At 33.0% G+C, this 27,794-nt stretch overlaps 1 protein-coding gene across 5 annotated transcripts; it reads right to left on the bottom strand.

The window, feature by feature from the left end:
• Window positions 1–334: 334 nt before the first annotated feature.
• On the bottom strand, window positions 335–27,053 carry LOC126773595 (palmitoyltransferase ZDHHC8). Of its 5 annotated transcripts, none has more exons than XM_050494567.1 (10): window positions 26,888–27,053; window positions 25,912–26,030; window positions 16,485–16,642; window positions 13,361–13,533; window positions 12,950–13,144; window positions 12,483–12,663; window positions 9,916–10,115; window positions 9,375–9,533; window positions 6,787–6,929; window positions 4,458–4,644 (listed from the first exon to the last, which is right to left on the bottom strand). In XM_050494567.1, exons 1-9 carry the CDS (start codon window positions 26,977–26,979, stop codon window positions 6,833–6,835), a joined length of 1,374 nt encoding a protein of 457 aa, XP_050350524.1. In that variant the 5' UTR covers window positions 26,980–27,053; the 3' UTR covers window positions 4,458–4,644; window positions 6,787–6,832. The 5 variants fall into 5 exon arrangements, with proteins under 5 accessions (XP_050350523.1, XP_050350527.1, XP_050350524.1 ...); XM_050494568.1 differs by having other exon boundaries at window positions 4,556–4,571; XM_050494566.1 differs by lacking the exon at window positions 6,787–6,929 and having other exon boundaries at window positions 335–4,571.
• Between the last annotated feature and the right edge of the window lie 741 nt (window positions 27,054–27,794).

Raw genomic sequence — 27,794 nt, 5'->3', positions numbered from 1 at the left:
CTGCTGATTCCGCACCATACTATCAAATGAAAATGAAGGTAAAGAAGATAAATCTGTACGATTCCTCTTTTCCCCTTTTTTGAACACATTCTTTGGGCACTATGTCTTCTGCAGAGTTGAGTGCAAAATGTATTATTATAGCCATAAAGGCAGCAATCATAAAAAAAAATAAGGTAATATTCAAAAAATAAATAATCATATTTTAATTTCAAATATAAAACCAAATTTCACCCTCTATATTCTATGGCTATTACAGAAATAGCCATAGAATATAGGGGGTGCCAATTTAAGAATTAAAACGGGGATTTCTTCAGCAAATAACGAAACGATGTTTTTATAAATTTCTTTAATTTAATCAAACACAGCTTGATTAATCGAGTTTAATATCAATAAAATAAGAAAATTATTTACACAAATTTTATCAAAATACAAAAATAAAACACTGTCACATACACATAGGTAATAACGATTTCTGAAGAGGTACTATTAATATACATGTTTATCTTAAATAACCGTGATAGACTGCTAACAGGACTCGACCCTCAGACACACTTTGAGCTATAATAATGTCAAATCACTAAAATCTACTTTTGTAACTCTTATGTAAAATACTATTTCACAACGAATAGAAGAAAATGTGAACAATAAATCAACATGAAATAATACTTAAGTTCAAATTCTCATCGGAAGGCGACATTCATACGCAACTATGACAGCCACAATTATGTTCTTTTTTTTTAATCTAAATTGTATCACACACGTAAAATTAATTTTATACGAAATAATTTATCCGACAAGAAGAAAATAAAGAATTAACAACAAATAGTCTATTGTCATTCAAGTATAAGTAGGTTAGTATAAAACATTAAAAAACAATACAAGTTGTCTTTGGTAAGTAATAAAATGCGTCAATGAATATGAACAAATGCACTAAAATGTTGTCAATTCTTAATTATTTAACGTTAACAAATAAGTGACAAATGACAAAAAAATGCGTAAATTAAGTACGCAACATGGCAGATAATATAAAGCTTGAAGTCTTGAAGTACGGAATGTGAAAATTCGAAGAAACAACATCTCTTCAAGTAATGGAAGGATAAAAGTAATATTTAATTACCAGCTTACTTTTAACATTTTTGAGGGGAGTTAATAGTCATCCAAATAACACGACATTACTGAGAGTTTGATAATACGGTATTGCCCTTTTATTTTTAAATTTAAAATACAATCATATACACATTATTACCCGACTACAGCGGGGTCTGAAGGAGGGTAATGTTTTTTTTTCTAGACCTTTGAAATTTAAAGAATATGAAGATTGAATGGGTACCATACTACAGTGTATATTTCAAATAATATATACATACTTTATTGCGAAGTCAAATAAATAATTAATTGCACGTCCTTACCACCAAAACATACTTATATAAAATAAGCTTCCCTTAGACATTGTTTGTAAAAATACAGTACTGATCGTAAGCTCGATTACTTTAAAAAGAACAATATTTAATTTAAAAAAAAAAAAGTCAAAATATAATAATCGGTCTAATTGAGATATTCTTATTTTAAAATTTAATAACAGAAACTCTATAATTATGACTTCTAAAAAAAAAAAATGTTAACATTATTAGACAAACATTGTTTTCTAATCAGCTGTAGTTAGTACCCTGAGTTAAAAAAATATCTACTGATATGTCAATAGAGGAAAACCGATACTAGTTACTGGCACCGTAAACAAATACACGAATAAAGAACACATACCATATATAGTAACATTAACGATACACAGTATATACTTTGATTTCTTATATATAATTATATATGATATTTACATATTCAATCTTATTATATAGATGTGTCTATCAACCTGTACATTCAAACATAATTTTATATAAATATTATATATATGAAGAAGTTACATTTGTGTTTCTTTCTATATCTAATAAACATTAACATATAACTATCTATATATTGTACAAATCTTATATTAATTGATAAATATATTATATTTACAATGGACTCCTTATTGTAATAAACAACTATTTGTTGTACCACATCATATAATAACACAGCACATTTGAGATTTTTATATAACAATATATATATATATATATATTAGTGTGTTAAATAAATGGTACCCACAAGCGCATTGGTTTTGGAGTGGCTACCATTTATTTAAATGATTCCACACGAAGTATCGTAGGACTAGGATAGCTAGTAAGCTATCCTAGTCTTTTATTAAACATGTTTAATATATAAATGAAGCGATAAAATAATATTACTATTAAAACTAAATACTATTTTTTTTTTAATCTCTCAAAAAATGTAGGCAGAGAAGACAGAGAGGATGATGTAGGCAGAGAGGCAGTGAAGTTTAAATACTAAAAAGTTAAATTTGCAAATAAAACTTTTTCATAGTTTCGTTTAAATTTTTTATATAAGTACAATGTATATACACATATTTCTGTTCATTGAAATAATTTAAAGTGATTGGCATATCATAGTGTATTGTTCATTATAGAATATTTATCATCAAGTCTATTCAATTGAAAAGCTTATATGTACACAGTTATAGGATTACAAGCATTGTTAAAAAAAATTAAACATTTTATATAATTAATCTCTAATGTGCTGCTACGCATATGATAGAATAATTCAATGAAAGTATTTTATTTATCTAATGACTTGGTACATTTAATTGGTAAAAATATAATAAATATATTAACTTATTTACAAGAAAATAATTATCATCTAACATTTAAAAAAAATGTTAAACCTATATTGAATCTGTCCACACGGTTATATATTTATTAATAAATAACTTTCCATTAATTATTCAGGCATGTTACTGTAATACAATGGCAATACAGTAGACATTCCAGTGTTGCCAGTCTTAATTTGCTTTCGTAAGTAAATGTTATAATATGTGGGATAATATTTTTAAAAATTGCACATATACACACGATTGATTACAAATAGAAGTTTTCAAACGCTTCATATTTTATTTAAAATTCACACACAGATTTATACAATTTTTTTTTTGCATTTTTATGGACATTAAAATTCTCATGTCATATATTTTTCCAACCCTATATATTTTTTAAAATCGAAATCTTCTAAGTACGAATCGTGAATTTATAAAATTCTATGAGATCTTGAGTCAATTTGACGTTACATTTATCATATCTTGATTAATTAAAAAAAAGTAAAAAAAATTAAAAAAAATAACAAATTGTTATGATATAATTATTAATAAATTACAAAATTTTAAAAGTTTGAAGATATTTATTAATTATTTTCCTAGCTAGAGATATCGTTTTGGAAATAAAGGCAAAGATTTTAAGACATCAGTTAGTTATTTAAGCATTCAAATATTTCAACAAAACTGTTCAACTCAAATCGTCTAATTTATTTTTAAAATGATTAACTCTATATTATCAAATTTCAATTCTATACACTAAATGCGTTGTCTTTGACGCGTCACCGTGAGCACAAAATTTTAATTTCTTAGGAACTGAAATAAAATAACTGCCTTATCTATGGCTATGGCTGTCTACAATATATTTGGCACAAACTTTTTTTAAATGTCAATTTTTACTGCCAATTTAGTTTAAAATTTAGTCATACAAATTGTTTTTAAAAATAGCAGTCAGGGTTGATTTAATATTTTTCTTGCGCGAAATTGAATCTCAGTTATCTAAAATAAATTGAGGCAGATTTACGATTCAGTCAATTTCCATCTCTAATCGTGATATATTCTTCCGAAATACATACACAGACAGATCGAACGACTCACCGTCTGTTCTAAAATATAATTACGTCATCACGAAATCACAACACTGGGGGACTATTTACACAACGAATCCAGACTAATAAATAAGCGTCTCGACGTCACAGATCGCTCACAAATATACATAAATATAAAACTCTAATTACACCTAACAATTCTTACCTAAACACTTACAACGACACACAATCACTCGGACGCCGACCGCGCGCCGGTCCGTCACACGGCCGTCGCACTCGCACGGCCTCGGCCAACCTTGTGCGTAAGCGGGGGAGGGAGGGGAGTAGACAATCTTTGGAATCGCCGGAGCCTCCGGACGGCCCCGAAGTCCGGTCGATCGGTTTTAAACTGGCCTATTCCGAAAATAGGGAGTCAAAAGTCAGCGCGGGGCGCGGCCGACACTCATACAGAGATCTCGTAGTTGCAGTCGTAGATGGAGGCGCGGTCGGGAGGGTCGGGCGGCGGCGCGCGCTCCAGCTGGTCCTGCACCTCGAGCGCGCGGATGAAGGACAGCGGGCGCGCGGGGCGCGGGGCGGGCGGGGCGATCGGCGCGGCGGGCGCGGCGCGGCGGCGCGCGTGCGGCGACGGCGCGGGCGGCGGGCGCTCGGCCCACAGGTACGTGCCGCGCTGCGGGGACGCGGCCAGCTCGCGCACGTCGTGCGGCGGCGCGGGCCCGGCCGCGTCGCGCAGCAGCTCGCCCTCGGACAGGAAGCGGCGCTGGGGCGAGGCGCGCACGCCGATGAAGTCGGGCCGGCGCGGCTGCGTCGGCGTGCCGGGGTTGGACCTGTGCGCGGCGCTCACGTCAGGGGTTTAATCGCGCGAGCTCGTCCGAGCGCTCGCTATCGTTATCGTACGGCCTACGGACAGAAGGAGACGGGAGCTGCGGGGGAGAAGCGTCCGGCGCCGCCGCCCCTCGACTCGCGTTCAGAACTTCTCTCGGCACCGGGCGGCCGAGACTAGTGCGCTACGATATGCGGTTGAACAATGTTCAGGCGATGTTGATTTCGTTATCGAAAGCTGTCGATGACAATGATCGAGACGTGGCTACTTCTAAGCCGTCTATTGCGCTAATCGTGACTATATCCTACGGCAAATATTCGGGCCGATACGAGCCCCGACATTGTTAAACCCGTAGCCGAAAAGCGATTGATAGCAAACTAGTTCTGAACGTTGTGAGTCCAGGCGGCTAGCAGTTGCGGAGAGCATGCCAACGCCATGCCAACTGTACACTATACTACGCACAAACTACTGCAAGCTAATCGTCATATCGCTTTGTATCTTGGCGGGTAAGCTTTTATTATGTTAAAAATCGATGTACAATAGCTAATTGAAAATTGTTTAAATTTTAAAAATAACATTATAAATTTAATTTCTAATCGAAGATTTTTTTTCAATCGTATTCCAGGATACAAAAACGATAAAGCGCAGGCGTCAGAGAGACGAAATAAAATGGCTGGTGAACTCGTAAAAAAAAAAAAAAAAATAATTGCTTAAAAAAACTGTTCAAAATCGAAGGACAGTTTTCAAAAACTATGTCATAAAAAAGTCTTTGTCTAATGTTTCTATTTTAATCTGCTATAGAAAATAATTTAACTAATGTAATAATTTTATACAAAAGCTATTCTAATAGAAATATATAACTTATAAACGTTAAACAATATTAATAATTAACCAATAAAAAAAAATCACAGAAGAATAATGTTGATTTTCCATCACTTGTGTAAATTTATAAATTATTGTACAGAAGCTAGATATAACATTTCATTAAGAAGCATTATATGAAAAAAAACTAAAAAAAAAAAATCATCTACAGAATTGAAAATACGCAGATAAAAATAGGCAAAACACGAGGCCCGATAGGATGAAGGAAGAACAGAACAAAAATCCAAATAGGATTGATAGAGAAAAGGGAAATAAGTTATCTGTGCCTATTACCCCAAATCTCTTGTCTATGGTCACATATAGACCGCAGATATGCGACGGTACCCGATACCAGCCATAGTATAGTGCGTCGCGCTACGCCCTCGCTCCACTTTGGAACAACAGCTTGCAAATAAAATAAAAAATGTACATGTTTAATACAAATTTGGTGTAAATTCTGATCACAGTACAAAAATCCAGGTAGTTCGTAATATAATTAACGTATGAAATTAACTTGAAATTTCTCGACTAAATTCTTCTATATATCAACAGATGATATGAATATACTCATATTGACTGAAAATAAATGTTTTACATTCCATGTTAAATAAATACAATTAAATGAAATAAGTAGAAACAGAATTTACACTTAGTGAGCCATCTGTTAATAAAATCATAATAAATTTATATCTGAAACGTTTTAACAGTCCACAATCCAATACATAACAAGAAACAAGAAAAATAATTTATTATATAATTTTACTAAACGATGGTATAATTCAATGTGCATACAAAACATGCCTTAAAAAAAAAAAAACAAATATTGCATTTTGAGCTGAAATAAAAAGTAAACATTTTACATATTATATTTTTAAGTCGATAAGAAAATTAATTCCACTTTTAAAAATATACCATATTATTTTATGACTTTAACAAATACAATATGCAAGGGAACATGAGGGGTTAATGGATAACTTTACGTTTTGCAAATGGACGTTGATAAAAGAGCTGAGTGGTATTCTTAGACTGACCTTGGAATTAGTGCATAAAATCACAAGAAATTTCTCGTACATTTTAATTTTAATAATTAATCGTATTTTCTGAAGATATAATTCAATTTATATATATATATATATATATATATATATATATATATATATATATATATATATATCAGTCAGACACAAATTCTCTAGGCGAAAGATGAAGATAATCTGACTCCATTTTTTTTAAAGAGTATTATTGTATCAGTATGAAAAAAAAACAACATTTACGGCCTTATCTCATTAGAACACCAAGGCGGCGCCATAGTTCGAGGCACCAACAAAACATGTAGAGTTGTATGGAGGGTACCTTACCTGGAATCAGCTTGGTTGCGCAACCAATTTGTTGGCGGCAACCGAATCACCCGCTCGTGGCGCAACCATTAATATGTACAGAGCTATTTGGCGTGTCACTCACTCCACCACCGGTTGCGTTACCAAGGACGCAAGAATCACCACTGTAACGTAACGGACATTCTCACATAATAAAAAAAAACTTTGATGGACATTCTCAGGTCTTCGTATATGTTGACGAATTTTCCTTTACTAGGACGATCGACTAGGAAAGGATGACTCCACCACTGCCTGTTTTTCTTTTTATTTAACTTTCTTTTGCTTCGTACGTATAACAAAAGAAATGTTAACTCTTCGATGTCCATTTTGAAACTGACAATCCTGGTGTTTGTTTTGGTGTTTCTCACTTGGTAGCTCAAGACACCACATTGGCGCTACCGGTTGCGCCGCCATGGCGTACCAATGAGATTGGATCCAAAATGTTGTTTTTCCGTAGTTAAATACTCTTTTACTATATAATTTATATATCAACCATATGACACCAAAAGCATTTGTTATATAAAACAATCAACATCTGTTCATTGTTTCTATCCAATTACCAACACTAAGGGTTATTGATATTGGCCCTTTGAGCACCAGGCCACAGAAATGCATTTGAATAAATCGTTCTAAAACAAAAAAAATGTTAGTTTTGTAGAAATTCAAGGAGAGTCTTATGAAAAATATCTTTGCTTAATCAATATTAGCATCCACTAACCCACACTTATGAAAATCAAGACGAAACAAAACGCACACGCACACACAAACAGAAGCAAACACAAACGATTTACCGTCGACACGTCGGCTTTATGCGTTAGGTCCATCTGCCGCGGTAAGCGGTAAATTTCACTTATATCATTACACTTATATATTATATAAAAATATTTATTATCTACATTTTAATATAATATCGTTTTGTCGATTTAATTTTACTTGTGTTATGTTAACGTGTGTTAGACTACGGTGAATGTATTCATTTGGCTATTTCAAGTGAAACTTCTGTGGTCACGATGAGAGTAAAATTTTTAATATCGAATAAGAGTGCAAACGTTACTATATGAAACGTTATATATCAAGTTGAAACGTTTCTAACGCGAAGTTTCACTTCTGTCAAGCTTACCGAGTTGTATGCGTTCTTTTATTTGATTAATTTTAATATATACAATATTTTGAAAGTAAACCAATACAATTTTGACTGTTATGCACTGAGCTTCCTTTAGGTATATTGTTCATAAATGTATGATATTAATGAGTGAATAGTGAGTTGATAAAACAATTGCGAAGAAATTCGTTTAACATTATTTTAAAAATGGGTCAAATAAGTAATAAATAACTTTGTGAATAATAATAATAACAAATTTGAATATATTGTATGTATGAATAAAATACGTTACATGTTTGATTTTAAACGAATAAATGACATTTCCATACATACGTCACGTTAATATAATAACAGCTTTATATTTTAAAAGTTTTCATTTAAGTAATGTTTTTTATTGATCATTTTGGACGGTTTTATAAGACAATAATAAATATAGTAAGGATGAGAAACAAAAACCGATTAAGACAAAACTCAATCAACAAAGAGATAGTGTTGTTTCAATGTCATGTTATTAAAAAATAAAAATTGCAAAAAGTATTTCATTCATAAGTTTGCTTATACTTGGTCCTTCGAGCCGGACATCTTAACGGAAGTTTTAATCGTTAAAATATAAGCAAAGCATATATAATTTATATAAAATGTGACAGCCACTGGGTCAAGTATGACTGGTCTTTCAGGCCAGAAGTATGGACGCGGTAAAGTAGTTTATCGGGAGGATAACCCTACGAACCGTCAGTTATATAAAGTATAAGCAAACTTTATTTTAATAACACATTCCGTTATAAAATTGTTTTCTTTTTAATTGTGATTGTAAATATTATATAAAAAATAAAACATTAATTTAAAATAACGTTCTTTTTTTAAATTTTACAACGGATTATATTATTACGAAATAAAAAAATGTACACAGGCGTTAATGAGATTTACAAGATATAAAAAAATTGTCATTTCCCCAAAATTAATATACATGTCAATGAGGCAAAACATTTTACATGCAAATAAAGTTATCTAACACTCATTAAAATTAAAAATATAAGCGATGCATGTGGGTAGGGTGTATAAGATTTTTAATGCGATGGGGAAAAGGCGATGAGGGAGAAACAATACCTACACAGGAAGTCTTCTTTTTGATCGCCAATTATTCCAATAGAACTTTTTTGAGCTAGCAACATTAAGCAGATTTGTCAAAGTTGAGAGTTGTGGACACCCAACATTTATTGACATATTATTTATATTGTAATTTTGTTTAAAATGTACATATGAGCGGGAATTCAAAGAATTGACATAATGTAGATACAAAGGTTAGTCAGGTTTTATACTATAAGGAAAATCAAAGGTATATTTCAATATATATAGCTACTGATATATATGTTAAAGTTAATAAATACTTCGTCAAAATGAATGTAATAAGTACAATTTATCATTTATAAATCTTTAAATTCCCGCTCTCCCGACCCAAGATACATACCTCCGCACCGGGCTGCTGACAGCCAGAGGGGTCGGAACCCCTAACGCTTTGATCCTCTGCTGCATAGTCGGAGATGGTCGAGCTCCCCCATTCGAGCCCGTGTCGTACCGGAGAGGTTCCATTACCACCCGGTACCCTGACGTCGTTGTGCCGCCATGACTATCGACAATAACATTAGATTGTTGTATTGTAAAATGTTAATATGCTTACATGCGTGGATTTTTAGCCCATAAGTATGAAAGTAAAGTTTATTGAAACTGTAATAGTTAATACTATCATCAATTAAATATTTTAGAGCTGGTGGAATAAGCTCCAACCTCTAATCTTAAAAGTAAAAAACCTTAAAATATACTTGCAGTCTTTTTTTCCGTTTTATACCCCCATCTCGGATATAACGAAGGTTTATGTCGGACTGCTACCGACTAAAACCATCGCGGTGTTCTTTCTCTCCGCAAATGAGGTCGCGGATACGCTCGCGCATTCGTCCGCGACCCCGCCGGGAACTTGCAGTCCATTCTAGCTTAGTCGAAGTGTCCCTTACCTCGTATTTCTTGATAGCGGACTGAGCCTCGGGTAGTGGTGCGGCCGGGGCGGTAGGTGGTGGTGCGACTCAGCGGGCGGGAAAAGGTTGGCGGCGGAGCCCCGGCGCTGCAGAGGCGGCGGCGTTGGCTCACAGTCTGCCGACTGGGAGGCCCCCGGGCCCTCCAGCTCGCCCTCGTGCTCCTCGCGACCGGGGGACAGCTGGGGAGTTGGCGGGCGATAGCGACACGTTAAGGGATAGGACGCGATACCGTTGTTACAACCAATTCACATATATTAGTTCTCTTTTTTACTGTTATATCAATTTTAGAATATAAAGATGAATTTTATAGGTCTAAGGTGATTTTATTGAACACTTAGTGATTTATTTTTGTCAAGTATTTCATTCATATTAATAACAAAGAATATTTTTATGACGATTTTCCTATTGAAATAGGGAAATAAGTTGTAATTTTACCAATACATTTGTCTTCTAATATGAAAATATATATATATATATATATATATATATATATATATATATATATATAACCATACCATAACGATAGTCAACCTTAATCTTTATTAAGACAAGCATTCAAAATATAGTCATAAATATATTTTAATATGTGCACATTGTATTATCACATTACTGTAAAAAAAAACGCTTTTGTAAATACTGTAAAGGTAAAAATAATTATGCTTCAATATCAATGCTCTGGTAGATTAGGTGTAATTAAAAAAAAAACATAATCTGTTTAAATAAAGAATAAATACATTTAAAATAAGAACAGAAGAGAGCCAGACATACCATGTCTTCAACCCACGGTTTTATAACATGTTACGTGAATTGAAGGTATTTGATTGCTCTAAAAGCGTGATAACTATGTGATAATCTAGATGGTATATTGGCAATTGATTTTCTATATAAGCATGTTATTAAATGTCGTAAAGCACTATATAAATAACTATAATACTTCTACTTTTTTAAATAATAATTATCAACAGGATTATCAAAGGGCGGAAACAATTCTAATATTTTTATTTTAAAAGAGATATTGTATACATCCTTGGATCGAACCCACAACCTTCGGCGTGAAAGGCAAGTTTTCTACCAACCACGCCAACCGGCTCGTCAAACATCATTGTCTTCCTAATATCTTAAAAAAAAAAAATCTACCACCTCTAGATTTTCTTTATTCTAGATTCCACTTACAATGCTCTGTGGACTCCCTTAGAGTGTGCAGATATTTTATTATTAGTATAGAAGTAGCAATACATCTACGTTCTTAATATAATCATAATCAAACTCTTTACTCCCAGCAGTCCTCGTGTAAATATCATAGGAAGCTCCTAAACATTTTACAAGCGGTTTCTGAAAGATAACTACGAAGCTATTAACTATATTATATACCTATTATAAACCATTAGGCGAGTCGAACACCCGAACTACAATAAACCTTACTTTATATATGCATAAAGTCGAGATTTGTTTGTTAAGTTCGAATTCGCTTTTTCAAAAAAAAAAAAAAAACATCTTACACCAATTTTAAAATGAAGTGACAAAACATTTGACAATATGTCGAGTGTTGTTTAAGAAAGCATTCGCTTTTTCAAAAAAAAAAAAAAACTTACACCAATTTTGAAATCGAATGACAAAGCATTTGAGAATAAGTCAAGTTTTGTTTGTTAAGTTCGAATACGTCTTTTCAAAAAAACATCTTACACCAATTTTTAAATCGAGTGACAAAGCATTTGAGAATAAGTCGAGTTGTGTTTGTTAAGTTCGAATACGCCTTTTCAAAAAAAAAAAACATCTTACACCATTTTCAAAATCGAGTGACAATACATTTGACAATAAGACGCGTTTGGAAATATAATTTAATTTATCTATTGTTTGAATGCTAAACGTATACAATGATCTTATTTTCAGAAAACGCCCGTAAATACTAATCATATTGGCACACCCAGGGATTATACTAATTATAAAATTGAAAATCATATTAAATAGACTAGTGCAATATTTAAATGAAACATGAAGTCACGATTTCAATTATACGCTTAATTTATTTTTCCATATATCCGAATAAGGTTTTTGGTGGAAATTCTGTCAAATTATAGTTAATATGATTTTCATTTATAAACACACGGAGTAGTTTAAGTATCGTTTTCTTTTATCAAAAACAATATGTTTATTTCTGATTGGCCATTAAAATATTAACAAGAAAATTTCTTAATTGTTTAATCTTAGTTAAACATATAAAAAGTTATTATTATATCTATAGTTGGATTTAAATATTGTAAAAAAAGAAAACGGTACAATAGTTATTACTACCACACAAAATATAATATTACGAGCTAGAGAACTAGTGTTGTCGGAATATTTTTTTGTTTATTGAAGTGAAACTTTTTCGCGCGCGATGTGAATTCGTTGAATATTTAAAGGTCGAATTGTGCAACGTTTCTAGATGTTACGTTTGAGTAAATACCCAAAAACGTTTCACTTCTATCACGTGTACTGATTCGTTTCAAAGTATCGATATTCCGACGACACCGGGCACTCGCTAGTCAGTCGTGTCTGGCTCTCACCTTGTTGTAGTGCGCGTGCGCGCCGAGCGGGCGGTGCGCGGAGCCGTTGTCCGCGGTGTAGGTCTTTACCTGCGCGTGCGCGTGCGCGTGCGGCGCGTCCGCGATCGTGGAGATGGCGGCACCGCTCGCACCGCGACGCTTCTTGCCGCTCTTGTAGACGTACTTCGACGGGCGGACCAGGCTGGAACGGTCGGGTTGACGTATCACGTGACAGCTCATGCGTTACTTTGTATGTGCGTGATTGTAGTGTTCAGTCACTAATTTATTTTGTATCTGTAGCTATCAAGCTGTCCTAACATTATTTTTACAAAAAATCGACATTTTAGCAAAATTACCTAAAAGTTTAGGCATAGATCGTATTATATACTTTGTATCATAGTAATAAATTAAACTATACTTAATATTCTTTACATATATAAATAATACGACCTTTAAAATATGACACAAATTAGTAAAACCGTCCTCACCTAGGATACTGCGGTCCAAATTGCGTGTAGCAGCAGTTGTACCAGCAGCCCCTCGAGAAGGGGTTGTATCCGCCCGTGAACTTGCCCGTAACCTGCTCGTTGGTGGTGCGACCGCGCGACACCAGCACCATGTGGAAACCCGTCAGACCGAATATGGGAATCGCGAGTAGTGCGATTATACCCATTATAACCATACTGTTTTATTGTTTAGGACCTTATTTATTTAAGCCATATTTACTTAACACAGACTTGAGATCGTTAATACCAATTATTGTTACGCTTGTGCCTCTAATTATAATCATATCAAGATTATATTAAATATTCGAAATTAAGATTATTCTACATAACTAATTAACTAAATCGTATTATCGCTCACATAAACAAAACTGGTTTTTTTTTTATAAAGGATACGATACAATAGGCTCGACCTGCGTGAGCGTCTTGTTGTTATTCATGATGTAGTAGAGGCTGAGCCCGAATATGCTCAGCATGTGTATGGAGAGCGATATTAGGAAGAAGAAAAAGAACCTATAATTCCGCCTTCCGATGCAATTGTTCACCCACGGACAGTGGTGATCGAAAGTCTGAAATTACAAAATAGAATACGATTAAAAAAAAAGTCGCTCATAAGTCTTTACATATTATAAATGCAAAAGTGAGTTTGTTTTTTATTTGACGAACCGATTGACGTGGTTGGTAGATACTTGCCTTTCACGCCGAAGGTTGTGGGTTCGATTCCCACCCAGGACAGACATTTGTGTGCATGAACATGTCTGTTTGTCTTGAGTCTGGGTGTAATTATCTATATAAGTATGTATTTACAAAAAGAAAAATAGTATATGTAGTATATCAGTTGTCTGGTTTCCATAGCACAACCTTTGTACAAGCTTAATTTGGGATCAGATGGCCGTGTGTGAAAAATGTCCCAGGATATTATTATTATTATTTGTTTGTTACGCTTTCACGTCTTAACTACTCAATCGATCATCATGGAGCATCATACGTTGTCAGGGGCACAGAATAGGACAGGGCACTTTTCACCTCGCCCCCTTCCCATTTGCGGGCATAAACTACTTATTATATATATATATTGTACATTACCTAATATTTGTTTTTAGAATAGGCAGGCGGATAAGCAAATGGGCCACCTGATGGTAAGTGGTCACCAACGCCCATAGACATTGGCATTGTAAGAAACGTTAACCATAGCTTACATCGCCAATGCGCCACCAAGCTTGGGAACTAAGATGTTTAAACCAGAATACAATAATACCAAATATTGCTGATTTGCAATAGAATATCTTATGAGTGGGTGGTACCTACCCAGACGAGCTTGCACAAAGCCCTACCACCAGTAAGTATTCTTCGATTGTATGTCGATAAAAAACATAAAACTCGTAGTACTCGAAGAAAAACTACCAAACTGGGACCATAATACCATAGTTCTGGTATTCTTCGAAAATTTTTTGCCTTTATGGAATTAAATTACCTACAGAATGTTATAAACACTATTTTCTTGCTGTCTCTTGTTGTATGTTTAAGTTGTATTATGAAAATATAAAATAATCTTTTGTGCTCCGCTGAGAACACAAGCCCCCACGGGCGGTGGGGGCTTAATGGTTGTATTAGCAAAACTACGTCACTTTTTTTTTTTTTATAGAATAGGAAGGCGGACGAGCATATGGGCCACCTGATGGTAAGTGGTCACCAACGCTCTTAGACATTAGCATTGTAAGAAATGTCAACCATCGCTTACATATCCAATGCGCCACCAACCTTGGGAACTAAGATTTTATGTCCCTTGTGCCTGTAATTACACTGGCTCACTCACCCTTCAAACCGGAACACAACAATATCAAGTATTGCTGTTTTGCGGTAGAATATCTGACGAGTGGGTGGTACCTACCCAGACGAGCTACGAGTCACTACGTACTACAACGATAAAAAATGTGTATAAAATAAAAACTTTATAATAACAAATAATCGATACATGTACTTCGAAAACGTCACGCGTTCGTAAATAATTAAACACAATCAAATTAATAGAATTTGTATTCTAGTTTAATTGTTTATTATCGATCATGACGATTCAAAATGAATAAATGAGTACTTCTGAATAAAGTACTAACTATAATAATAATAACATCTTGGGACATTATTCACACTCGGCCATCTGATCCCAAATTACGCAGAGCTTGCTATGGAAACCAGACAACTGATATACTACATATACTACTTTTCTTTTGTAAATACATATTTATATAGATAATTACACCCCAACAATGAAAGTACTTGTTAAACTTCTCCACACGCGTTGAACAATCAATTTGTAGATATCGTATATAAACATAAAACCATTATTACGGACTATTGTCAAATTTCAAAAGACTCTACCGAAACTGATGGATTAGTATTAGTTTAGTAGGTATATAAGCCGAGATGGCCTAGTGGTTAGAACGCGTGCATCTTAACCGATGATCGTGGGTTCAAACCCGGGCAAGCACCACTGAATTTTCATGTGCTTAATTTGTGTTTATAATTCATCTCGTGCTTGACGGTGAAGGAAAACATCGTGAGGAAACCTGCATGTGCCTAATTTCATTGAAATTATGCCACATGTGTATTCTACCAACCCGCATTGGAGCAGCGTGGTGGAATAAGCTCCAAACCTTCTTCTCAAAAGGGAAGGGAGGCCTTAGCCCAGCAGTGGGACATTAACAGGCTGTTACTATTACTATTAGTAGGTATAAATTGGCATCGAGATCGCGGCTCGTAAGCATTTCTCTTAAAAATATAGTGCAAACGGTTATAAATATTGATCTTCTACATATCGAATTAAAGTTTATTTATTTTTATTTATCTATAGCTTTAAACGACAAACCTCTCACTGTATTATTCGAACATATTTAAACACGGTTTCTATATCCTAAGACAAAGTTTTGCTAACGGACAGTGTGAGCGTAAAATTGTCGTTAACGTACTTTTTAAACGCCTCATCCACCATTCCTTTGTACACATTATTATTAAAATCCTATCATCCTATCATCTTCATACGTTTGAGTTACAATTTGTCATTCGTAACGTCGCCTTCTGATCTGAAGATAACTTCGTAACACGCGTCGTTGCAAATTACAATTCGTAAGCAAAACGAAACGTTTCCTGAATATAGTAACTCAGCATTAGTACTTGACCCAAGATCTCTGTTAAGTTTTCATACTAGTAAAGTAGTAGTACTCGTGAACGCACTCATTTTGTATTTATAAATAATTCCGTGTTCGGTGGTGATAAAAAATATCCTGAGTAAACCTGCATGTGATTGGTGATATTGTCACATGTCGCAGCCGAACGAAATAAGCTTAAACTTTCTCACTATGAGAGACTTTTTTCAACGAGCTCTTTCTTTTTAATACTGTATATATAAATTATAAATAATATTGTGATTATAAGTAGATTTTTCCTTAGACTAATCCCAAGACCAAGACTATATGATATATACCGGTGTTATTTACTACATATATATACGTATATATCTTACTTCTATACAGTGGTTGCACACGGAGCAGTGGGAGCACCGCGGCGGTCGGTAGAACTTGCACGTGACGCACCATTTCATGCGCACCGTTATGCCGTTTATCTCCACGCTGCGATACAGCGGCGCTCGGAAGTCATCCTCGCGATCCTCGTCAGGTGGAGCTGGAGACGAGATAAATAATGATTATATTCATGTAATATAATTATTAGTAACATTATCTTTACTAATAATGTCTTTAAATCCAGGGTAAACGGGTTCCTTCTGGGCAGGCGCGCTACATCCTAGACCGTGACTATGCTTAAGACCAGGCAAGTCAACGGTCAAGCGCTTGCCTATTATGTGTAAAAAAAAAGAATGTAAATGCGAATTTCTATCTGTCTGTTGGTCCATCGTGAGCCACTGAACCGATCTCTATACTTTGTAGGTTTATTTACTGTGAATTATTTAATGTTGTTGTTGTTGTTTAATTTTTGTTGTTTTTTTTTTATATTCATGTGATGTTTTTTTTTCTATTTATTATATTTGCAGTAGAATATCTATCACTATTGTAGTTTTTGTTAATGCGTTTATAACATAGGTTCCCATCATGAATGTGCTTAGCGCAAAGGTTGACCGGCAGAATGACGTAAAGCAACTGCTTGTAGACGATAAATTTAAAATAAATAAAAACCAACGAATCCAATGCCATAACCCAGTTCAACTAATTAAAGCATTGTTAAAAGCCTTGTTGGTTCACAGAATAAACTTTTTCATCGTAGTAATATTTTTAAATGCGAATTTTGTTTTTTTTTTTTTGTGTTAATCTGATCACGCTTGAACGGTTCGACGATTTTGAATAAAACTTTATTTACAAGTCGAGTTTGTCGTAGTTAAATGATTATACTTTACTTTATTTTATACTTTTTTTGTACACCACACCACAAAGAGATATTCATTTTATATATATATTTATTTCCCACTCATCAGATATTCTACCGCAAAACAGCAATACTTGATATTGTTGTGTTCCGGTTTGAAGGGTGAGTGAGCCAGTGTAATTACAGGCACAAGGGACATAAAATCTTAGTTCCCAAGGTTGGTGGCGCATTGGCTATAAGCGATGGTTGACATTTCTTACAATGCCAATGTCTAAGAGCGTTTGGTGACCACTTACCATCAGGTGGCCCATATGCTCGTCCACCTTCCTATTCTATAAAAAAAAAAAAAAAAAGAGAAAAATACAAAACATGTATACTGCCTAAATAAATGTACAATTATGGCGACCTTATTGCTACATAGCGATCTCTTCCAAGCAACCAACGGTGTAAGTAGTTACAGATACGATATGAGGTAGGTGTTGGTATGAATAAAATAATATAAATATTTAATTAAAACAAAACCAATAAACAAATGTAAATATAAAATACACATATTATATATAAATAAATAAATTATATTATCAGTACATACAAAATTACAAGTATATGATATAAATACATAATATATACAGCAACATATACATACATACTATATACAGCAAATTATAATAAATAGATTATTTTCGTTTCGTTTTAATCGTTTTATCGTTATTATTATTATTGTATCGTTTTATCGATCGTTTTCGTTTTAGTTTCACTACAAATCACTGTTAACCTTTTGACAGGGTGCATAAATTGTATACCTGAGATGTTTCCGTGGATAGAACACAATAATCTTAACCAAAGATCGCGGGCTCAAACATATTATTAAGGTTCAATGATGAAGGAACCGTGTGTGCAGGTTGCATATGTCAGATGACGCTTCACGTGTATCCAATATCCAACGTACCGTAACTCATTACCTCAGCTGTTAGTTTAATTTTTTTAATTACTAAGTTTATTGTAAAACTATATCCATCAACATAAAAAAATATATATTTAATACAATTTATTGGATAGTTTCGTTTCCGACGAAACGTATTATACCCACTTAAATTTAAATAAATCTCTATAATAAATAAATATTTACTATGTTGTAACAAACAAGGACAAATTATATACCTACGACTATCAAGAAAAAAATAATCCTATATTATTCACATAAGGTTTAGAATAGCTTGTGATGCGTTAAACGTTTATTTACGATACGGCGTGGTATAATGAAATCAAGATGCAAATGTGATTCGTGCAATTTACTAAATCAATAACTAAGACATGTAGACCATGAGTTTTAATTGCATCCGACTGCGCCTCCAGCCGACCGTGCTCGCTACTCGAGCATTACATTCAAGATCAACAAAGCAAAACAGCTTTGACAACAATCGAAAATTACTTATGCCGACAATCCCAGTAATCAGTACAATACAGTAACAGCCTGTAAATGTCCCACTGCTGGGCTTAGGACTCCCTATTGAGGAGAAGGTTTGGAGCTTATTCCCCCACGCTGCTGCAATGCGGGTTTGGTGGAATAAACATGTGGCAGAATTTCAGTGAAATTATACACATGAAGGTTTCCACACGATGTTTTCCTCCACTGTCAAGCACGAAATGAATTATAACCACAAATTAAGCACATGAAAATTCAGTGGTGCTTGCCAGGGTTCGAACCCACGGTCATCGGTTAAGATTCACGCGTTCTTACCACTAAACCTTCTCGGCCCCAATCCAATCCCAATAATCAATTTAAAAAAATTAAAAATATAAATCGGAATATACCTTATTAGATTCAAAAAAACTATTTGTAACTTACTTGATAATTGATTCCCGGATCGTAATTAATTTAAATAATTCAAATTAAATTTATATAGATGGAAATATATAAATTTTATTGAGAGAAACAAAAGTAGTCAGTTATGCATTACGTTAACTAGGTAGGTATGTTGCTTTAATACATATTCATTTTAAATTTAATAAATTTAAATTTATTAATTATTATTCTCTCCCACAGATTTTTTTTTTATAATATACATATATAAATACAGTTGTATGTGGGAGACAGGAGCCCAAACTAGGTTGCCCAAGCTAGGTTGGTATATTAAATTTGAAAATGTGTTTATTAGTTTTTAAAAAAGAAAAAGTTAAGAAAAATCTAGAGGAATCAATATATTATTTATTTAATTATCTATCGTAATGGGCCAACCATCGCTTTGTCTGTTTGTGGTAGTTATACTTATTTTATAGAAAAGGTAGGCGGACGAGCATATGGGCCACCTGATGGCAAGTGGTCACCAACACCCATAGACATTGGCATTATAAGAAGTGTTAACCGTCGCTTACATCACCAATGCGCCACCAACCTTGGAAACTAAGATGTTATGTCTCTTGTGCCTGTAATTACACCGGCTCACTCACCCTTCAAACCGGAATACAATAATACCAAGTACTGCTGTTTTGCGGTAGAATATCTCATGAGTGGGTGGTACATAGCCAGACGAGCTTGCACAAAGCCCTATCACCAGTAAACTACTATTCTTGTACATTTAGTGAACCAATTGATAGTTCTTAAAATATCCAGCTCCAATTGAATTCATATTGACACGTTCTTTTAATTATAGTAAGGCGATATATTGTAACCGTGAGCCGTAATTACACTGCCATTATCGACCTTCAAACCGGAACATAACAATACATTATATTGCTATTTAAGTGCAGAAAAACTCGTGAATTGATATTTTTCGAAAGACAATTCAAACAATTTCATGCAATGGGAAAACCGCATGATAAATGAGCTAAGGGTAAACGAATGATTACGAAAACTAATAACTCAAAATAATGTAAGAATCTATATATGTATGAATAAATATCTAGCGCTTGACTGTTATCACACCTGATGGAAAGCGATGATACAGTCTAAGATGGAGCGCGCTTGCCTAGAAGATGCTATTCACTCTATACTTGAAGGTGCCCACATTGTAGGCGGTGGGGAAAACAGAGGTCGGGAGGGCATTCCAGACCTTGGCGGTGCGTATTAGAAACGAGGAAGCAAATCGTTTCGTACATGTCTTAGATACATCAACTACGAATGAAGACAAAACAGTTCAATACATTATTCTACACTAATCGTTAACCGATTATCTTTGTAAAGAAGTCATATACGAGCTTTATTTGATATCAATATATATAATTACAATAAGAAATAAATGTGCGAAACAAAAAAAATAAATCATATGCATATATTTTCCTGAAATCAATACAATAAACATTAAACAAACGAACACTGGTTTTCTCGTAGAACTCGTTATAATTTAATCGCACGATATCAAAACAAATCATCACAATCTTTACTATTGTCTACAATAACGTATCTGTGTGTGTAACCGTTGATAATATTCAATTGGTTTTACCTTGCTTAATCACGCAAATAACTTTTTTAACACATTGTCGTCTCATATTATTTATACCTTGATCTTATAATTTAAAAGAATTAGATTTAAAAAAAATAATAATAAAAAAACATAACAGTCGAACGTAGAACCTTTTTTGAATTCGGTTAAGAAGTTAAAATGAAAGCCGATTGAACCGCGAATATAAATGTCTATCGATAATAGTACACTCGCCGCTTTGCGTTCCTGGTGTGCAAAAAATATACAATAGAGCTTTCAGCGTTTGTCGCGCTAACGGTGACCTAGATGTCCTGACCTGTATATGTAACATATTTATTTGTATTGATGCGCTAAAAAGAATAACACACATAGGTCGGCTGGATAAAGATGAAGTTGGATGAAGATTAGGGGACATCAAAATATCGCTAAATCATTTCCCTCATCTGCATTATAAAGTCTAGTCTCTGTCTTTATATATGAAGATAAACAGTGAAGACATTGCCATATATAAAAAAAGGCTTTCCATTCAACGAGATAATTCATTATATAGATGACCGGGTTTAATAATGGCAAATATAGAGCACTAGAGCGTTGAATCGCAATTCAAATTCTATAAGTGAAAAATGAACCAGCTATTCTGCCAACGGTAACGTTTTATATTCAGCGAATTCATGTTTCTAGAATGTACATATATGCTATAGAGACTTTTGATTCTCCGAAAACCATACAGTCATACAGTATAAATACATTTTTTTGGATTTGTGTTCAGAAATTTAACTGTGATGAGAAGGTATCGAATGAGAAAATGTGACACAAGTCTAGTCAAAATTGATTTGATGGCAATCAAAATTTAATTAAAATATTAGGACGAAAAAAAAAAAATTGTTATCTTCGTTTATAGAAATAAATGACTAGTTGCTCCGCTAGGTATAAATATGAGTATATCATGTCGAAATAAATATAGCCTTTCTCAATAAATTGCCTACCTAAATCAAAAACCTTTTGATCATGAGATTAGAATGTTCAAATAAACAAACTCCTTAGATCAATAATTTTAATACAGATTACTAAAAAAATAATATTGTGAAAACGAGTATAACGTTTACTTAATATTATAAATGCTAAAGTAACTCCGTATGTATGTTACGCTTTCACGGCTAAGCCACTGAACCGATTTTGATGAAATTTGGTATGAAACAAGCTTGAATCCCAAGGAAGAACATAGGCTTTAATACCATATAACGAGCGAAAAATAATTTTTTTATATAACCCCTTAACTTCAGGTTCTACTCTACAATATTAATAAATGTGATTTTGAATTGAAAAAATAAATTAATATGAGTAGACTTAAGCATTATAATTTCCATTGTCATTTCAAGTTATTGTTTTTATTAACGTTCGAGTTTTACTCGTTGTGTTCGTAAAACAAAAGACCTGACAGAGGACGCCTGAGAAATCTTAGTAATTATATATAAAAGGTCAAATTTAAGAGCCAAGTATAAATTTATACTGAACAATTCTTGAAATGAAATTTAATATCCTTGATATTCCTAGAAAATTGATTTAACAAAACAAGTAATTGCGAAACTGTCTCGTCTACGACCTACGTAATTAATATCTCAACGCTATTTTCCCAAGTTTTTAATGCTGGATTAATTTCATTACGGTCAACGGTGTCTTGGTAGAGTTTTTATTCATTTTATATATTATTATTTTTAAGTTTAATACACTAAAATATATATATATTTTTAGTGTATTAAAAAAATCGTTCGATAGTTGAAAAAAACCTTGATAAGATCATTCTCGTATCTGTCCGTTATGTTATACACAGGGAAGAAAATATTCTCTGAATATAAGGTCTGAAAAAATTTAGTACTTCAGTTTTACTAAAGCCGTTCTTGTTAGTTGCAGAGGTATTTGTGCCGAATTTATAACCGAGTTAAAACTTTCTTTAAAAAGAATAATTTAAATATACATGTCCTATTAATACCAGGAATAATTATTATTATATAATTAACACACAAAAAAATTAACAAATTAAAAATCAAGTATTTAATTACTTTCATATATAATTTCGTTTGGTTAGTAATACTTTTCTGAAACAATGTATACGCTTTTACAAAAAGTATTAAATTAAAAACAAATGTTAAGAATAGATGTGTATACAAGGGATATTATAAAAGTAATGAATTTTTAGACGATAACAAAGCCTCGGGAATGATACCTTTGCCCGCAGGCTGTTTCAAGCACAAATAAAACCACTGTATACATACAACTTCTAGAATAAACCGTTTACTTTCATAACCGGTAGTAAATTTCTAACTATCAATAAGTGTAAAGCTCCTTTATTGAATAAAGATTTTAACATTGATAATTTATATAATCTATGGGCGATGTAGACCACTTACTACCAGGTGGCCAATTGCTATTAGCCTGCCTAGCTATTTTGCAAAAATATATATTTCCGGTTTTTAAAGATATGTAAGTAACAGTCTGTAAATGGCCCACGGCTGGTCTAAGGCCCCCTCTTCTTAAAGATAAGATTTAGACCAACGGTGTAGGTTGGTGCGGCAGATATTCATACAAAACATACAAATTTCCTCACGACGATTTCCTTTACCGTCGAGCGCAACATGAATTGTAAAGTCAAATGAAGCAAATGAAAATTCATTGATTTGAACCCGCAATCGATTAGGATTTAAGATTCAATATATACCCGGGATTTAGATATACAGTAGAACATTTATAACGAACAACAGAGAAGACGGCAAAACGGTTGAGTTATTGAGTTTTCGTCTTATGGAGGATTTCGCCTTAGGCGGATTTTGTTTCGACTCGTTGGAAGTTAAGAAACAGTCTATTTTTTTTTTATATTTTCCGGGAAAGCAAATGACTCTACTCCACCTGATTGTAAGTGGTAGTAGTCTAAACGCGACGACGACCAGTACAGTCGGGGAGAATGTTCTGCACTAGCCGCCCCCGCTTTGACAAGATGCAAGATCTACACGCCTCCTTTGAAAACCAGAATGTTGTATCTGAATCGAGTTGTAAAGGTTGTAAAATAAAACATAACCTACCATGTTCGAGGTACAGATGTCCGATATATTTTTTCGAGTTCAAAGAGAAAATATTTATCTACCAAAATGGCTTGCAGGGATTCACCGATTATTTAGACTAGTACATGGTTGAAATTTCGAGTTATGGAGGTTGTGACTTTTGTCATTCCAATGCATTGCGGATAGCTATCAATTAGATTTTTTTTTAATTTATATATGCATTCAATATAATCGACTGCCTCGTTGGTCTAGTGGCTTGATGTAAGGCCGCAGACCCGGAGGTCCTGGGTTCAATTCCCAGGTCGGGCCAGTGAAAAGTTATAGGGTTTTTCTATCAGTGTCTCGAAAAGCACGTAAAGCCGTTGGTCCTGCGCCTGAACTCTATCCGGTCGTATCGGTTTGTCTTCCCATCGAATTATAAGAGTTAGGGAATAGATAGTGCACCTGTGTTTGCGCACACCCTTGTGCACTATAATATCTCCTGCATAGTTGGCTCTTTTAATCTCTCCTGAGATTAGCCGACGTGGTGAAAATCGATCTGGAGGACATTATTAATATTATGCATTTAAGCGAAGCTTAGAAAGAACTGTTCTTTTATTAATTTATGTAAGTAAGAAAAAAATCTTCTAGATTTTTTTTTTAACAAAATGCATTTATAATGCCTATTATATACCTAAGCTCCTCACGACTTCACATGGGTATATGTCTATATAAAATGTTATATTTAACATGTTTTTAGGGCATACACAGAATCACACACAAACGGTTTTATTAGAATCAAATAAATGGCTTAGTAAGAAGACAACATAAATAATATTTTATATATAGAGCATTAAGTATTTAGTAGTAACTAAATAAGTGCTACTAGAAACAGGTTATTCCATATGTATTATATAATTGTGGATATTTTATTTGTAAATATTTGCAAAATTTTACTAACTACCATAATTCATTCTTAGAATGAAACATTTTATCTATTTGTTCTATGACACAGTAGTGGGCATTTGATTTCAATTATTTTTTTGTACTGCTTTTATTTGGTAGCCCATTTACAATAAATGGGTATCGGGTAATATTTAATATTACTTAAAAAAAATGGATAGTGAAGACCACTAAGCCTCAGTTGGTCTATTTACTTCTCTGGCTACCTTGGTTTTGATTATAATTTAAAAAAAAATTAAATGTATTATTCCTACAATTACTTTCGTAATGTTTTTCGACTTTTACGTCTTTACTAAAAACTGTTTTATAGACTGTTCACTTTAAACAATAATTGTAAATAACCAAAATAAATATATTTTATTTTTATTTAAGAAAATTTGATTGATTCTATACAAAGGAAAAATCGTTAGCATTTTGATACAACATTTCGAAATGATATAATGTAATAAACGATTCTGCTAATGAAAGATAACTTTATATGGATAAATACAAAGTGATAATTACTATTATAGCTATCAATATATGTTCTATGAGCACTTACGTAGCCAGTGAACTTTCTCTGTGTGTATCTAAGCTGCTATTAACATTACATCTTACTTATATTATAAATAACTTTGTAATGCCATCACTGTCACTGTCTCATTGTTTAAGCTGGTTTCTACTTTATAAAACTGCAAAATCCGTAATCATGGTTTGAAATGCCAATATATAATGTTTGAGTTTTTATGTCAGGAAATTGTTAATATATTTTTGATTATTCAAGATTAGATTAATAAAATTTAGATTATTACTTAGATGGTAAATGGTCACCGACGTCCATAGACATTAGCATTGTAAGAAATGTTAACCATTGCTTACAAATACCAATGTGCCACCAACCTTGGGAACTAAGTTGTTATGTCCCTTGTGCCTTTAATTACAATTATTTAATTGTAATAATAATTACAATTATCTTTGGGGCAATTTTGTCAGAAGTGTATTGTTATTATTATATAAAAAATAACATCAGAAACCTATTTGCAGCACTCATGCATATTTTATTAATTTGTAATTCTCATTTTGTATGCAATCATTGAACTTACAATTTAACTATGTAAGTAATTTTTAACCACATTATATAGGAATTGTAGAAATATAATAAAATTCACCTCACCTTTTGGTATAACTCCCGGGTCCATGAAAGTGGCCAGTGTAAAATTGGCCAAAACAAAAAACGTTATGACACCTTGGTATGCAGGAATCCATGGATGCTTGTGGAGATAATACTGGCAGCTGTAAAAAGTAAACGAAATAGTTAAAAATAATATTAAAAAATATTTTTGTGTAACATATAAACCTATTTGCTTAATGCTTTATCAAAATAATGATGATTATGATCCCAAGTTGATTACATCAAATGTATTTATGATGCAAGTAATCTATTTAAGTTAGTTAAATTTAATAATATTTAATTTTATTTTGCTTTTATTTCCAAAACTTGATAAACAAACTTAGTAATAGAAAACTCACTATCACATAATAAATTTATATTAAGGAAAGGAAAAAGTTTTGATATATTATTTATTAGTACATATTACACACATAAAGTCACATTTATTTACAAGTACAAGTATATTTAAAAAAAAAAAACATTTGTTTTTAAGTCCTTTTGCTACAAAAATTTGATCTTTACATATAAATAAATGTTATAAATGTTTAAATTTTTTATACAATAAATAAAATAAGTCCGTAAGTCGATTTTTATATGTACTATGTATACTAATAAATTTTAAGTAATAATTCTGAGAAATTAATTGTTTCTATGATTCACTCTCATTGAGTCAAGCCTTTTGTTTACACAAACTTGGTTGTAGTGAACATTAATGGTAAGGGATAAATCATGAATCGAAATACAAATTCCGATAGGAATATTAAGTACTTTGTGGTGTAAATAATGACTGCCTTGACACAACCAATGAGCACTATTAATCAGAGCTTTAATCATTTAGTTGATGAAAGATAAATGTATACAAAAAGTCATACAGGGCATAGGTAGTCCCGGGGTAAAAATAGAAGTAATTCTAAAATCCTCTGTGAAAGTTGTCAAATCAAAGCAAATTCGCATCCGATCGACATTAATGTATACTTACGGAAAATAAAAAAACAGAGACGTCGTGCCCAAGAGTAAAGTCCAGGCGAAGGTCGCAGGGATGTATCTCGTTTTGAGGTCGCATTTGGGCATATTGTGTCTATTTTATTTCCCTAAAAACGGATTATCTTGATTTTATTCACTACAGACCAACATGGCCGCGCCTATTAATGTGACAACCAGAAACTGTGTGGCATATATGACTTTGACAGCCTGCTATTAACCTATTTGAGTTAATTAAATTAACATAAATTAAAAACATTTAATGATTATAAGAATGTACTATATTATTTAATAACATTTGATTGATGATTAATCTTAATAGATGTTAACAAATACTACAAAGTACGTCAACAATCATTTTATCTTAAAAAATAGAGGTCACCACTATCAAAGCTATGTTTTTGACAAAATAATTTAATAAATAAGATGAACAAAATTTATGAATATTCTATATTTGAACTTTATTTTTACACATTTAAAGAAACAGTGGTTATTTCATAATTGTTGTCATTTATGGTAAATAAACAGGCTACTCCGTGAGATTTAACCCGCGTTAAATTTTTCAGCTTCCCCGTGGTGATGGACCATAGTGTGCTGTTAAATAGTACTTCCAGAGTTAGTGCGTTTAAACTAAAAGCAAACAAATCCATCAGCTTATTTATATTAAGTCATGTTATTATTTATATTAAATAATGTGGTCAATACTAAAGATGATTCTGAATTACTGTTTGTTACATGCTTAATAAAAATAAATCAGTAAAAAGTACATTTCCTTCAATTTAAATAATTTAATAAGGTGAAATTTAAATATTGTTCTAGTTTATAAAAATAGCAATTATTTGAATTTTAGATTTACATTTTATTATAACATGGAAAGTTAAAAATCAAAAATGTAAAAGAATACA

The sequence above is a fragment of the Nymphalis io genome, chromosome 15 (genome assembly GCF_905147045.1).
Source record: "Nymphalis io chromosome 15, ilAglIoxx1.1, whole genome shotgun sequence".
NCBI lineage: Eukaryota > Metazoa > Arthropoda > Insecta > Lepidoptera > Nymphalidae > Nymphalis > Nymphalis io.
Note: the sequence above shows the minus strand (reverse complement) of the source record. Positions and strands in the feature narration are given on the sequence as shown.

What these genes read in the sequence shown, in the direction of transcription:
- LOC126773595 (XM_050494566.1), bottom strand. Translation starts at nt 26,979, where the DNA reads ATGCCCAAATGCGACCTCAAAACGAGATACATCCCTGCGACCTTCGCC. An exon ending in CAGGTCGAGCCTATTGTATC is followed by an intron (nt 13,145 to 13,360) that starts GTATCCTTTATA and finishes ACAATAAAACAG; the next exon opens with TATGGTTATAATGGGTATAA. An exon ending in CGCACGCGCACTACAACAAG is followed by an intron (nt 10,116 to 12,482) that starts GTGAGAGCCAGA and finishes CCAACTCCCCAG; the next exon opens with CTGTCCCCCGGTCGCGAGGA.